This window comes from Garra rufa, chromosome 23 (genome assembly GCF_049309525.1).
Source record: "Garra rufa chromosome 23, GarRuf1.0, whole genome shotgun sequence".
In the NCBI taxonomy this organism is placed as follows: domain Eukaryota; kingdom Metazoa; phylum Chordata; class Actinopteri; order Cypriniformes; family Cyprinidae; genus Garra; species Garra rufa.
The window spans coordinates 34,534,781-34,551,549 of NC_133383.1; the positions used below are offsets into that span (position 1 = coordinate 34,534,781).

At 38.5% G+C, this 16,769-nt stretch overlaps 1 protein-coding gene across 1 annotated transcript in view; it reads left to right on the plus strand.

Moving 5' to 3' along the window:
• Positions 1-2,108, plus strand: part of LOC141299015 (A disintegrin and metalloproteinase with thrombospondin motifs 6-like) — a 44,185-nt gene extending 42,077 nt beyond the window's left edge. Inside the window, exon 9 of the mRNA XM_073829295.1 lies at positions 161-2,108. Coding sequence (XP_073685396.1) covers positions 161-270 — 110 coding nt within the window. The 3' untranslated portion in view covers positions 271-2,108. The remainder of the gene's footprint in view (positions 1-160) is intronic.
• The last annotated feature ends 14,661 nt before the right edge of the window (positions 2,109-16,769 follow it).

The window sequence follows — 16,769 nt, forward strand, 5'->3', positions numbered from 1 at the left end:
ACTTGAGGGGGAGTAACTGATGACAGACTTTTCATTTTAGGGTTAACTATCTCTTTAACAAGCCTCCAAGTTTCCCCTTTGAGGTTCCCCAGCATCAACCACTTACTCACTCCTTCACGTATCCTTTCTCATTCCACCTTTTTTTTTTCTCTTCCCTTAGAGTGCAAAGACGTAAATAAGGTGGCATATTGCCCATTGGTGCTGAAGTTCAAGTTCTGCAGCCGTGCGTACTTCAGGCAGATGTGCTGCAAGACGTGCCAAGGACACTGACCCCGTGGAGAGAAGCAGAGACAGATGCTGCAAACAAGGAAAGAGAGAGAAAACTGGCAGAGAGAAAAGTCAATGCTGGGCACAGAGAAGGAAGCCTCTCTCTCTCGCTAATCAACACACACACAACTGCTTTTAGCCCTGTGGAACCCAAACCACTGCTCAGCACTGCGCTGACACCTGTTTTATTTTCACTTCTGTGAAGTGGGAATGTATAAAATGATCATTATTGTTGTTATTTTTATAATAATAATAATAATAATTGCTATTGGTTATTATTATTATCAATGTCTTTCTGTTGTTATAATCCAAAGTGCTGGACACAACACTCACAGAAGTAGCACGGCAGAGGTTTACTTCAAGGCGCCAACCTCGGTATATCCGTGGGTCTTGCATACACACTCCTAACATGGTTCTGTTGGCAACGCTGCTTTCAGGGGAATTCAATTGCTCACACTGGCAGCAACGGATCAATAGGAAGTCATTCGTTTTTAAGAGTTGGCGATTTGGGGCAACATGAGTGTCAGAGACTGTTGATGGTGTAAAAGTACCGTAACCATCAATAAGAGTGCAGACACTGACAATAAAGGGTTAGTTCACCCAAAAATGAAAATTAGCCCATTGTTTACTCACCCTCCAGGCATCCTAGGTGTATACGACTTCCTTTTAGATGAATGCAATCAGAGTTAAATTCAAAATGATCTTGGCACTTCTAAGCTATATAATGGCATCTCTTCATCAGTCCAAAACAAGTCCAATAAAGTGCATCCACCGATAATAAAAATTGCCTCACATGTTAAAGACTTCCTGTAGCGAACTGATGTGTTTTTGTAAGAAAAATATCCATATCTAAAACGTAATCACTTTAACCTAGCTTACGCTAACAGTCGTACAGGGAAGCAGCTCTTGGCAGATGACGTAAGTCGTGCAAGGCATTTTTTATTATGGATGGCTGCATTTTATTGGACTTGTTTTGGACTGATGAAGAGAAACACCCACCCATTGCCATGATAGAGCTTAGAATTGCCAAGATCATTTTTAATATAACTCTGATTGCATTCATCTAAAAGGAAGTCGTATACACCTAGGATGCCTGGAGGGTGAGTAAACAATGGGCTAATTTTCATTTTTGATCTAGCATACAATAACAGCAGTAGGGTAGTTTCCAAGCATGGATAAGCATTAACAATGTGAATGCCCTTTCAAGCTAAAAAAAAAATTCAAAATTTCCATCCAAATGATAATTTTCGCTCCTATAAACAAAAAGGTTGAAACCAATCCTGCTCCTGGAGAGCTACCTTTGTGCGAATTTCAGTTCCAACCTAGTCCAACAGACCTGTCAATTGTTTTAACTAAACTCTGCTGGATGGTATCCTCTATGAGCAGGGTTGGCATAGATTAAATTGACTTGACCAACAGTGTCCAATCCTACTCCTGTAAAGGTCAATATCCTATAGAGCAGGGGTCCCCGAACTCGGTCCAGGAGGGCCGATGTCCTGCAGAGTTTAACTCCAACCCTAATTAAACACACCTAATCCAGCTAATCAAGGTCTTACTAGGCATGCTAGAAAGTTCCGAGCAGGAGCAGGTAAACTCTGCAGGACACCCGCCCTCCAGAACCGAGTTTGTAGACCCCTGCTATAAAATTTAGCGCCAACCTGCCCCAACACACGTCTGGAAGTTTCTAGTCATCCTAAAGATCCTGATTACCTGGTCCTGAACTCTGGCTGTACTCCACTTAGCTTTCAGTCGAATACTTGCAAACCTCCGTAAGTACTTCCCCCTTGGGGCAGGGGTGGGGAACCTTAATCCTCGAGGGCTGGTGTCCCTGAAGAGTTTAACTCCAACCCTAATCAAACACACCTGAACAAGCTAATCAAGTTTTTTAGGATACAGGTTGGTATTTATTTTCAGGGTTGGAGCTAAACTCTGCAGGGACACCGGCCCTCGAGGATCAAGGTTCCCCACCCCTGCCTTGGGGGAATTGCCACTGCCATTTTGAAGTGTGTGTGAAGCTGATGAAGGGAATTTATATACACCAGGGGTAGGCAAGTTCGGGTCGTAGAGAGCTGCAGTCCTGCAGAGTTCAGCTCTAACCCTGGCAAAAAAAAAAAAAAAAACTCACCTGTCTATAGCCTTAGTAATACTGAAGACATTGGTTAGCTTGTCTCTAGGCTTTCTAGGACTGAACTTGCCTACCCCTGATATAGACCCACGACTCCTCGATTTTTACTGAGGGCATGAGTCTACTTCATGTGTATACTTCAGGCACCTCCATATACCAAAATGCAACACAATGTTGACGTCACCACAGATTGTGTTTAATTAATTTTAAAGGTCCCATATCGTCAAAATCAAAATTTCCTGGCTTTTTTCATGATAACTAAGGTCTAGGGGCTATCTAACTACCATATGAGTTTCAAAACAGTCAATCCACAGTAAACTGCACACAGCCTGCTTAAAGTAGCTGTTCATTTTCACGAGCCGCTGTGACTTCCGTAACGATGTGACGTCCGATCGACTCAAGTCACCGCCTTCAGTCACAAACCAACGTCCCACCCTCCTTTTGTCAAACCCCCAGACAACAACGCATCCATTCCATTGAGCAAGAACAACACGAAAACAAGTGGAGAAAACCCTGTTCAGTCGATAGATGTCAAGCTACGATCATTACACAGGCTTCAGAACAACGTTAATATAAGAGACCAGCGGCACGGCAACTTCAGCCTCTTTCACACAGCGATTCCGGTAAATACACGGATAATGTGTCCCACGATTTGTTCCGGAATTGTTTAATTTGGTTCATTCACAGTTGTTTTCCGGAATCTGTGCGTGCTTTACACACAAACCATAAAGACATGTGACGTTTGGATGTGAGATGTAATGCGACGCGTACGTTTCACTAAACTGAAACTAACCTGGACAAACTGTGCTTCAGCGCTGATAGTGAGGAGCTGGCTCTGCCTGATGATCGCTGCTTCATTCCACTTTGCACGTAACGTTATTTTTCGTTGTGAAGAGTCGCTTGATAACGTGCATCATTACTACAACACTGCCTTTAGGTTCTGGCTTTGGTTCACACAGTTCCCGTAATTTTCCAGAATCAGCGCGCATTGTGAAAGGGGCTTTACTAAAGCAACAGTTATGTAGCCTACTGCATTCGGTGTTTGTAAAAGAAAAAACATTAATGATCATTCTAAAATATCCTGTTGAGTATCAGCTCTCTCTATTGCTCTGAGCTCGCTTACGCTTACAGCATACATGACCGTAGTTACCTGTGATTGGCCTGGTTGTGCGTCACTCAGAAAACAACAGGCCAATCAGAAGAGAGGCTCATGAATATTAATTAGATGGGCCAAAATCGACCTGTTTTTGACAGAGCTCCTAAAAAAGAGCTGTAAAAATATATTGAGATGGATTTTGGCACTTATACCGCAAATATATATTCTTAAGGACATCAACAAATAAAATAAACCTCCAGAAATGTGTACGATATGGGACCTTTAATAAATCAACTCCATAGTGAACTCCAAGTGATCTAGAGTTTAGGACGTTCCAATTTAGCCAATTCCAAGTGTTTCACCAGTAGTGGGCTATGCATTTGTGCAACATAATCAATGACCTACATCTGAATCAATGAGAGGGATGGAGGTTAGCAAGGGTAGGCCATAAAAACAAAGTGGAACACAGCCAGTGTAGGACAGTGGCCCTCCATGAGCAGGATTGGACAGCCCTAGTTGGTTAGCCAATGTTGTTCAGCTTGAACTGTTTCTTTTTGTGGTTAAATGAAGATCGTACTCGATATACATGTGGTTTAATTGAAATCAGTAACTTGGAACTTCTAGTGCGTTCATTCATTTGGCAGACATTTTTATCCAGAGCGACTTACACCGCATTCATAGTTTACAACCCTTGACCTTGGCGTGGCTAGAGCCAGGCTTTACCAGTTGAGGAACTTCTGAATTTGACAATTTAGTTGTTTTGACAGTAACTTTCGAAAGTAAGGCCCAAGGGCCAAAGACAAACAGGGTAGTGCGATTGGGTGCTTTGGTGCTGAATTTGTGCAGAAGAAATCTCAATTAGAGCTTCAGAGACCAGATGTTCAGTTGAGTTAGCCACCTGTTTTACTAAGCTGAATCACATGACCACAGGCCAAAGAATTCCACCATTGTCTGACACTCGAACAAGGCCTGAAAATCAGATCAGTTCCAAAGGGACATTTCTACTATTGTGTCTCTAGAATTATTGTGGACACCAGAGAGACATTAATTGCGATTCTGCTTTATGGATCCGTATTCTGCTTTAAATTCTGGAGTTCTGACATCTATGTGTCTGTTCCGGGGACCGGCGTGTTCCAGACGCAATAATTTTCGCATAAAATGCGTGCTGCAGCCACACTCCGCCACATTATCAGCAAAATACACAGACAATTCATCAGTGCAGGGATGACTTGCTTGGAGATCTCCAGGTCTGTGATGCTGATGCATTAGTAAAGTTAAGTGAAGGGCCAGTGCCTGGGTAACCTGCCAGACCCCGCAGATCCGGTCTGCCATCGACTACCTCCAAAACACCCCCTCTTCCTCCTTCCCTGAGATCACAGTGCTTCCAACCCACACTCTTAAACCCTCCACACTCAATGGTGCTTTTCTTCCCTCAGTGGAGGACTGTTTGTTCCACTGCCCTTCTTCCGTTCATCTTTTGAGTGGGTGGCTCTTCTGGCCCCATGGTGCTATAAGACCTTGATGCATTCTGGGTATGCGGTCTGACAGAAAACCAAGAATATTTTAGCTTTGTTCCAAATCCTAGTGAGCTCTCTACCTAGACCGGCTTTTTAAGGCAGCATAGGTGCATTTCTGGGGCAACGGTCGTTCCAAAAAGTAGGCTCTTTTTTTAACAAATTCAACAAGGTGTGCTATGCGTTTTTATGCTTGTTGGACTATTGTGCCATTAGTTTAGCTTAGCCACATTCTACTGGAATCAATTGTGAGTCATGTTTACTGTGCACTTTACGAAGGCTATTTGTGTGGCATGTGGGGTTGTTGCCTACATAGTGTTCCAGTCGATAGGTCCTATTCCCGTTACGATGCTGCTTTAGGCCTGAAATATACTCTACACAACCACGCAAATGCAAACCTCTAGCATTCTTAGAAGTGGTGCTATATTGCACATTAATGTAAAATAAAGTCAGTCTCTTCAGGTCAACCTCGCTTAAAGTCGATAGGCTAATAGCTGAAAAATACATAACTGAGGTTTGCTACTACTAGAACAACTCAAGACCACATGCTAAGTATGTTCAACAGAACCGCATGTTAGCATACTTGCCTAAACCATGTTTCTTGACATGGAAAGCAGCCGACTAAGCCACACAAAGGAAAGAAGCTTACTAGGTTTTGGAACAGAGCTTTTTGTCTTTCTTTCTTTTCTTTTACTTTGGTTTAAACATTCCATCAACTACATGTTGCAGTTTTTCATCATCCATGACTGAGTGACTTTACCCTGCTCTCTCTCAGCCAAGGGAACATCAAATGATAGAGCATTCATTTGTTATAGGACTTAATAGATTATTGCAATTAAGGAGTTATGGGACATTTTTATGTTTTTAATCATACAACCATTCTACTTTTGCTGCTGCTACTCTTTTGTAGCCACAAACACAATATTAGTCGATTATGTATTATGAAATGTTTATACTGGGATTATTCAACAGTGAACATCGAACAGCGGAACTGTAGGCCCAACATGCTGAGCATCCTGATAATTGTGCTTTGTAAAATCCTAAGGCTTGAAGTACAAGTTTACTGGCTTTGGGACACGGACTCTCAATAAGACACTCAATGAAACTGGTACTGATCGCTGTGAACTTGTGTCTTTGAATGTCACATTGTTTAACCTGTACCTATAGAAGAGAGTTTTGCATTTTTGTGAATAGTTGCTTACATTTTATATTCAGTATTATTAATGTTGGTACACTGTTACTAATTTTTTTTTTTTTTTTTCATTTGTAAATTATATGCTAATTTATTGCCATGTGTCACCTGTCTTATGTATGTTTCACTGCATGCAAACTGAAATCTAGTCTAGTGAAATCGATGCAGTGGAATAACACCCTTCACGATCTTGTTTTAGTCTTGGTAAAATGTGAGTTTGAATGTGTCTTATTTGCTACTAGAGCACTCTTAAAACTACGTCAGAATGCTTTTGTGTGAGTCGGTGCGTTTGAGTGTGCGTATGTTGGTATGGTATTACTGCACTGTTTCTCGAGGGCCAGTGCTCACAAAAATAATAATAATAAATAACGGTAAATGGTGTCAAAGGGTAAGGAAAAAATATTCCCATAGTAACTTTAACATTCTCAGTCCTTTGGCGAATCCAACAATATGTAATGGATCCTGAATAAAATGACTTTAAAAGGATTGTTTGCTTAGATGTTCTTTCCTGTGGTCTCCCACAAATGGCTTGAGTCTATCTAAATGAGTTTACGGCCTGAGAACAGCAGGCTTTTTCATTAAAAGGACAGTTCACCCAAAAAGGAAAATTCTATCATCACTTACTCACCCTTGTGTTGCTCCAAACCCGAAAGACTTTTTTTTCTTTCATCAAGCAAACAAGAAGATATTGCTGAATGAGTCCAGAGTGTTCTGAAACTTTAACGAGAGAACTAAAGAAAAAAGGCAGGACTACTTTTGAATGGCTATGAGTGAAAAAAGATGCTTTTTGGCCACAAAGTGTGTAATTACGGCAACTACTGGCTAGCAGGGCTATGCTAACAAGCCAATCTTGACCCCCTGACAGAGATGGACTTGATTATGATCTTCACAATGCTGCATGGAATTGGGCTTTTGCTGCTGAACAATTTGCTGCGATTTCTGCTCCCCGCAATTTCTCTGATTGGTATTGTTGATTGTGTAGTCGTCACTGGGAATTCACCTATCAAACACGACAAACATTAATCATCATTAATAACACGGCTTTCTGGAATACTTGTTTCTGACTGGTCAGTTGTAGACCTATAATTAGTGTCTCTCGTATAACTCAGCAGAGTTGTTTTTATACAGTAAACGCAACTGCTGCCATTTTGCGTCTTAATTAGTTGTAGTGAAAATGACCTCAGATGACTTCAGTATTAATATTACGGTAAAACTCTTGCAGCGTTAGGTTTGTTACTCAGAAAATTGTTTTGTACATTGTAATGGACATTTGTTCCTGGTTGAAGCTTTAAGAAATCATACACTTAAAATTAAGTGTTCCTCTGAGGAGGCAAGGGAGGCAGTGTCTACTATATTAAATATTGGATGAGAAAAAAAATTGTAGTACAAAAATTAAACAACACCAATATTACAAAACAAATTTAAGCGTATAAATAACTTGTTTTTCTAAAAAAAAACATTATCCAACAGCGACACCAGCAGGTAAAGTTACAGTGCGAATCTAGTCTCTTTCGCTTCCCCTGAGCCCGTTGAGTTTTAACAGACTCCCTAAAGCATGCGGTGGGTTTGGTGGGGGCTAATTGAGAATAAATGTGGGTAAAATCACGTGAAAGAAGGCAATGCCTCTATCACGATATGATTGGATATGACTGGTTATGTTCAGCTGTGATTGGTTCATGCGATAAATCCCGCTCCTCTAGTGTTTGTGCACATCCCACGATTGTGAATCAGTCTGAATGAACAATATAATGGCGTTAATGGGAAGACTAATTTTAAAAAAGTAAGCAAACTAACCACTTTGTTACATCAAAATAAGGCTTAAAATGGCATGAAAACATGATCTGTGGGAGTTTTCAGCTTGGTGAAATTTCCGCATCTATGACCACTATTTACTGAGCTTTGATGACTGATGATCAAAAATTTTAAAAATAGTTAACTATTAACTTACATTGGATTAAAAAAAAAAAAACAATTGAGGACTTTGCCTCCTCATTTTAAAACACCACCACAGTGATAATTTTTAATTGCAATTTTGTTATTATAGCCATCTGACTATACATTATTCCTTAATTATCATCTCATATGTGACCTTGTCACATATCGATTTTTCTTTTATGCCAAAAATCATTAGGATATTGAAAGAGAAGTTCACTTCCACAACAAAAATTGACAGATAATTTACTCACCCCCTCATAATCCAAGATGTTCATGTCTTTCTTTCTTCAGTTGTAAAGAAATTGTTTTTTGAGGAAAACATTTCATTGTTTCTTCCATACATTCTTAAAAATAAAGGTGCTTCACGATGCCATAACAGAACCTTTTTGTCTAAAAGGTTCCATAAAGAACCTTTAACATCTGAAGAACTTTTCTGTTTCACAAAAGGTTCTTTGTGGCAAAAGACGGTTCTTCAGATTATAAAAATGTAAGATGGTTGCCCACGAGTTTGAACTTCCGAAATGCAGTTTAAATGCAGCTTTAAAGGACTCTAAATGATCCCAGCTGAGGAGGAAAGGGCTTATCTAGCGAAACGATCGGTTATTTTCTAAAAAAAAAAATATATATATATATATATATATATATATATATATATTACAATTAATATATATTTTAACCTCAAATGCTCATTGTGGGTCAATACAGTTATGGTATATTGAAAAACTCCCATCTTATTTTCTCCTCAACTTCAAAATAGAGGTTAAAAAGTATATAAATTGTAATTTTTTTTAAATAAAATGGCTGATCGTTTCGCTAGATAAGACCCTTCTTCCTCGACTGGGATTGTTTAGAGTCCTTTGAAGCTACATTTTGGATGTTCAAATTCGCGGGCACCATTGACGTCCACAATATGGAGAGAAATCCTGAAATGTTAAAAAAAAACTAAATTTCTTCATGACTGAAGAAAGAAAGATATGAACATCTTGGATGACAAGGGGAGTAAATTATCCGTAAATATTTGTTCTGGAAGTGAACTTCTCTTTTAAGTAAAGTGTTTCATGATTTTGTAAATTTTCTACTGTAAATATATCAAAACTTAATTTTTGATTAGTAATATGCATTGCTAAGAACTTCATTTGGACAACTTTAAAGGTGATTTTCTCAATATTTAGATTTTTTTGCACCCTCAGGTTCCAGATTTTCTCAGCCAAATATTGACCTATCCTAACAAATCATACTTCTTTCTTACACGGAAAGCTTATTTATTCAGCTTTCAGATGATGTATAAATCTCAATTTAAAAAAAATTACCATTATGGTTTTGTGGTCCAGGGTCACATATGTCATAAAGGTTTAACAGCTAAAAATTTCACTTAGTCAGGTTAGACGCCATACTAAATTTCATGAAAATAAGGCTGTGAGGGACAAACTTTACAGTCTTCACACTGTATAAAGGTCCTAGATCATGTAATTTCACAACTTTTATGTTTTTGACTAATTAATTGTTTTTCGTAAAGATGTTTTGTCAGCTGAACAATCAGTAAGTTGTTAAACAACATTACAGTGAACACATGTGCTTCAATTCCTCCCAGCCTTGTTTTCATTCTTGTTAAAATGTAAATACGGCGCTATCTTCACTCAGGCCTGTGGACAAAAAGAATGATGTTTTACTCCTCAAAAACCCACCATGTGTGCTATTTGAACACCTGTGCCCTACTTGGTATGATGCTAACAGTGTTGGGGGTAACGCATTACAAGTAACGCAAGTTACGTAATAATATTTCTTTTTCCAAGTAACTAGTAAAGTAACGCATTACTTTTTAACTGACAAGAAAATATTTGAGTTACTGTTTCAAATAAGTAACGCCAGTTACTTTTTCCCCCATTTATTGATTAAAAGCTCTCCTGTCCGCATGTTGAAAGAAATTATGAGTAAGATGTTACTTTAGTTCTAGATGTTAAATGTGAACATGCATTAATTCATCTCACGCACTAAAAAAAGATACAGTAGCCTACTCCTCAAAATGAATAAAAACTGTGAAATTCAACGCAAACCTGCAATAATTAAATATGTTAAATAATGCAAATATCCTTTATGTATTTAATCCCATTTTATTAACCGAAGTCTTTGTTGCCGACCTTCGATGATCCAATTTATCCATTCTAATAAGCAAAAATTACTCAAGATAATCCAACATTTGTTTTCCTTTTTTTATTGCTGAAGAGTTGACATTTTTTCTTCTGCGGTCTACTGTACAGACGTGATTTTACTTTTCTCCAAGTCTGAGGCTTTTGGTGTGAAAAGGCTTTTACGTTTGGCAAAAATAGAACTTTTAATATTAAAAACAAACAAGCAAACCCTGCCCAGATTTAAAAAGTAATGCAAAAGTAACGTAACGCATTACTTTTGTAGGGAGTAGCTCAATCTTGCAATGCATTACTTTTAAAAGTAACTTTTCCCAACACTGGATGCTAATGCTAATGAATTACAGACTACAGATACTAGCAGCTCTGTTTTGTCTAAAGCAACTGCTTTTGAATACCTGAAAAACTGCTTGGACTTCTGTCTCGTTTACTTGGAAAAAGACAGAGAGCGATTGAAACAGAGACCGAGAGAAGATTAAGAATGTCTTAGCAGCTGGCTGCAACTGTCAGCTACAATTCGGCTGTTTACATGTCGACTCTCAGCATAGCCACAACAAAGACGGAGCAAGACAGCGGAGACACTTGCCAAGAAACAATTCCATTCTTTATCTCTTTGTAAACTAAAGAGACAGACTGAGATGTCAAACGAAATAATGATATAGCATAACAAGGCAGCTCTACGTATGCATGGAAGCCAAAAAATGGCTGGTTTGAAGCCGCTATGTTATAACTGCGTAAATGAATGTCAACACATTTCTGTCGATGGCAACATGTTGGGAACAGCATTTTGGTTTTGCGCCCCCAAGAGCCTGAGTGTTCTCATTGTTAGCGTAAGGGGGATGTGCATAAGGCAATGGTGATCAAAGACATGCTGATGGCAAGATTGCACTTGCATTTTGTACTTACCCAAAACAGATGTTTATCTTTGAAGGTTCTCAGAGAGGAACAAAGGCTTTGTTTACTTGGGAGTATATGGCTGAGCGTTTGCCTGAAAGTGCCTGACCTAAGGGGGTCTGGTTTAATGCTGTCCCTATGCGGTCTTACCCTCATGTAGGCTAGCCAGGGATGTGGTCTTCTTCACTAAAGAGTGCTAAGGATGACAGTTTCAAGCTCAAAGACAAAACCAGCCTTCTGTATCACACTTACAATATTTGCACATTGGGATTATAACAGATTAGGAAGAATAAACAAGCTTTCGAAACAAACTTTCAATTCTGGCACACGTGCGGAAGACTATAACAATGACAAATAACAACAGCTCTGTTCCAAAACCTAGTGAGCTGCCTAACTAAACAGCATTTTTGTTCACGGCTGGTCCAAAAGCAAGGAAAGGAAATCAGAGAATGCATTCCCTAATGAAAAACGGGAAATAAAATGTATATAAAATACATTTATTTTGTGCTTTATTTACATATTTGTGTGCTTAATAAAATATCCTGCAATTGTACTTTTTGTATACTCAACTGGTATACTTAAAGTTTTCTAAATTGGAACAACTAATTTTGTGCTTAATGCACTTTAATTGCATGTAAGTACCGCTAAAGTACAGTATCTCACAAAAGTGAGTACACCCCTCACATTTCAGCAACCATTCCAGTGTATCTTCTCAAGGGACAATACTATAAAAATGAAACTCGGATATATTTTAGAGTAGTCAATGTGCAGCTTGTATAGCAGTATAGATTTACTGTCCTGTGCAAATAACTCAGCCATTATTGTCAACAAAAGTGAGTACACCCTAAGTGATAACAGCAGTATGTTGTTTAACCATGCAAAGCCTTATGTTTATGTTTTTGTCTGCTAGACAGGACCATACAAAGTCGTGTATCTTGTATTAGAGCAGTTAAAATTAGGTGCTTTAAGTACGATTCTCTCATACTGACCACTGGATGTTTAACATGGCATCTCATGGCAGCATTGCTTTAAAGGTTGCAGAAGTAGAAGATCAGCTTGTCAGTGCTCAGACCATACGCCGCACACTGCAACAAGTCGGTTTGTATAGGCGTCATCCCAGAAGGAGACCTTATCTGAAGTTGGCTCACAAGAAAGCCTGCAAACAGTTTGCTGAAGACAACCTGTCCAAGAGCATGAATTACTGGAACCATGTCCTGCAGTCTGATGAGACTATAAGATACATTTGTTTGATTTTTTTATTTCATTTTATTTTTTACTAGGGTTGCAATGGAATTATAGCAAAACAAGATGGCAGACATACAGGTTTCAATTACGGTATGTTATTCAAAACCATAAGGTATCGATAAAATAGTTTAATTCAGTGTTGGGGAGTAACTAGTTATATGTAACGGTTTTACATAATTGAATTACAAAATATATGTAACTATAATCTTTACAGTTACTGAGAAAAAATGGTTATTTAATTAGTTACTTATTTTAAAAATGTTAATGATTATAAATGGGGTACCATCTGAATACTTTTTGTATTAATATTACTATTTCTTGATATAATTTTAAATCTGTATTTAACCTCAGACACAAAAAAGAAGTATCGTAGCTTCATAAAATTAACGTTCAACCATAGATGTCACATTTTAACTATTTTAACGACGTTCTTACTACATTTCTGGGTGTTTAACGTGTCTGTTGCGTTTCTGTCTATGCAGGATCAGAAAGCTCTTGGATTTCATCAAAAATATCTTCATTTGTGTTCCGAAGAAAAATGAAGGTCTTAAGGGTTTGGAACGACATGAGGGTGAGTTATTAATGACAGAATTTTCCAACCTGATCTCATGACAAACTTTTTCACAAGATGCAAAATACGTATTGCCATGTACATTCCGTGATGTATTCAATGTGAAATGTCCACTGAGTGGCGCTAAAAGAGTGTTTGTTTGTTTTTCCCCGGAACAGATGAACGTACATATGGTACATTTTATGTGACATTGGTTTTGTACCACAGTTCCGTTGAGTGGCATTATAACTCTAATGCTCCGTAATGTTTTAAAATAATGTACCATCTGCACTTCACCTAAACCTACCCAATAGTATGAACAAAAACGAATGTGACGTAAAAAACACAAATCGCAAGCATGCCGTTTTAGCTTGTTTTTCCGATCTCTCATCTTTCAGCTCTTTCATCGTGAGTCATAATTTTCACAGGATTTGTACCCAAAGATTCCGCATCCTAAATCCAATTCCATGTCGGCTGAGCTACCGAGCAAGCTTGTTATGTCTGGAAAGCGTAACATATGGAGCTGTAATCATAACTTCATATGAAAACGATTACAAATGCTTACTGTTTTACCACCTCTAGTGTTCATTTCTGTTGGAAACTGCAGTGATATATACTTATTGGTAGATATTTCGCATCTTGTGAAAAAGGTCCCACAGATACATTTTCAGCATTAGATCAGGTAGGAATTTTCTTTTTTGGGTGAACTATAACTTTAAATTCTGTGATTCTACTGATCCAGCTTTGTAACCCATTAAAGACAGAGGGAAAATATCAGCACAAGTGCTTTCCAAGAACAGGGGGCTTCACTGAGGTGGGAGCTCAATGGCACATCAGAGGTGGTTTTGATAAAAAGGTGTGAAAGGGATGAGAACCAGAATGTACCAACTCAATAAGGATTCTTCTTTAAATAGACAGTTAATTATAGAGACTGATAACAGATGTTATAACGGGGACATAAAATGCAAGACTGCAAGAATAAAGTTAAAGATCAGCCAAAAATGAAAACTCATTGTTTACTCATCAGTTACTCATTATTTACTCACCCTCAAGTCGTTTTAAACCTCTATGACTTTCCCTTTGCAGAAACAAAAGAAGACATTTTAAAAACTGTTCTTTTGTCCATAGCATCAATGAACGTCAATGGGGTCCAAATATTTAGTTTTGGGCTCCATTCAGTGTATGGACAAAAATAGTTAAAACAGTCTTTTAAGTAAATGACAGAATTTTTGGGTAAACTATTCCATCTCTGGTCTGGTCTAATTTTACTTCAGCTCGACTGACGCCATCTGCGTCATGCTGGTACTGTGTCCTGGTGATGCCAATCAAGAAAGATAAATCTCTTCAAACAGTGCTGTAGCTCTCACAAATCCAGATCCACATGGGGTCACGTGCACTTGTAAGTACTAAATGGCACACAGGAACATGTCTGGGACCCTTTTAGAGAATTCATGATGTGCTTCAAAGAATTTTGGCTCTACTTGAGCAACTGTTTTCCAGATAAATCACACAGGGCTGGTTTTGATCTGTGGCAACTGAAAAGCCCCGAGCTCCCATAGTCTGCTTCTGTAAAGATACAGGGGCAGATATGCAGCAAGAAAATCCCAGACCACAGCTTCATGATCTACAAGGCTTCAGCTGCTAATGAATCAGATGCACTAGAAGCTGATATGATGAGGTGTCAGAAATAACGGCCAAACGAAAAACAGCTCTTCGCCAGGAACACGAATCACCACCCAGTTTTCCCAGCCCCGCTGAGAGCATCTGAAGTGTTCCGACAGAATTTGGTTTGAACAAACAAGCTTCCGCCAACAGCCCAGATGGTGTTGCTGGAGACACTGCACCCATGCTGGAGGAATGACACAGAGGAATGTTGCCCTGAGGTTGGAGGGTCATGTCATCATCTACTGCTATCTACTGAGCTCCTTCCAAAGGCTCTCCCGGGTTCGGATCCCAGCCTCTTTCCCACAGCTGACTGCCATATTGCAGCACTTTAGAGAAGATCAAAGCCAAATGGCTACTGGGCCGACAAGCTGGACAGCATCAGTCTTGCTTCACATTAACAGTGCATGCTCCTACCTTAAGGAGTGAGAGGGTAGAGCGTTCTCAAAATATACTTGGAAACTCCATTTCTTATGTGGGACAAAAAGTTTAGCACTCTGGTAAAGGGATAGTTCACCTAAAAATTAAAATTCAGGCATTCCTTAATGTTGTTTTAAAACTACTGTGCCGTTTTTCTCACAAAAGGGCTTTTTCTTTCTTCAGTCGAAAAGGAATTAAGGTTTTTGAGGAAAACATTCCAGGATCTATAGTGGACTTCAGTGGAGACCAATGGATTGAAGGTCCAAATTGCAGTTTCAATGCAGCTTCAAAGGGCTCTACACGATCCCAGCCGAGGAATAATCTTCTAGACTTATCTAGCAAAACAATTGGTCATTTTCCAAAAATAAATAAATGAATAATATACTTTTTAACCACAAATGCCCGTCTTGCACTAGCTCGACCACACATTACGTAGTCATGTTGAAAAGGCCATGCGTGATGTAGGTGGAAGTACCGACCCAGTGTTTACAAAGTGAGCGTGCAAAGAAAGTCAAACACCCTTCACAAAACAAGGTACAACAATGATGTTGGATGATTTTGAAGTTGGAGGAGAAAATAAGATGAGTTTTTCACCCTACCCTACCTATTTGAACCGAAGAACACAGACGAAAAACTAACCGCGCGTGACCTTTCCAACATGATTCCATAATGCGTAAAGTCAGAATGAATCCCATTGATCCCCATTGAAGTCCACTATATGGAGAAAAATCCTGGAATGTTTTACTCAAAAACCTTGATTTCTTTTTGACTGAAGAAAGAAAGATATAAACATTATTATTATTATCAGGATTTTTTTTATTCTGGAAGTGAACTAATCCTTTAAACTCTAAAAAGAACAAAATCCACCATAAAATTATCCCAAGTTGCAAATGTGAATGTATTGCAGGGTCTGAAACTAATGAAGGCTTGGGGCAATATGAACAAAAATGACTCCACAATTCAAAATATGTGGGCAAAAATATGCCCTTGTATGAGTCCTTGTTTTGTATTTATAACATAAGCTTAACATAAAAAATGACCTTTTAGATAAATATTTTAAAAATTGTCTTGTTTTTGCTATTTTGTCAACAAAAATAGTTCCAAACAAAGCCAGAGATGAACCACTGAATGTCTGAACATTGGTGAGCTTTGGTGTTTTGTTTCTAAATAAATCTGTGAATCAGTTGAGTGAATGATTTAATGGTACATTTATGAAAGCAGTCACTTTCTTTGTTCCTGAAACATTTCTATAGTCAGAATGTTATATTAAAAAGCAAAAGTTGCGAATACAATGTAAATCCATTCATACCACCTCTGAGCTACATTAAACTCTGTGTAAATATACCTACAGTGAGGGAAAAAAAGTATTTGATCCCTTGCTGATTTTGTACGTTTGCCCACTGACAAGGAATGATCAGTCTATAATTTTAATGGTAGGTTTATTTTAACAGCCAGAGACAGAATAACAACAAGAACACCAGAAAAACGTGTTTCAAAAAAGTTATAAATTGATTTGCATTTTAATGAGTGAAATAAGTATTTGATCTCCTATCAATCAGCAAGATTTCTGGTGTGTTTATACAGGTAACAAACTGAGATCAGGAGCACTATTTTAAAGAGAGTGCTCCTAATTTTTACCTGTATAAAAGACACCTGTCCACAGAAGCAATCAATCAATTGGATTCCAAACTCTCCACCATGGCCAACACCAAAGAGCTGTCCAAG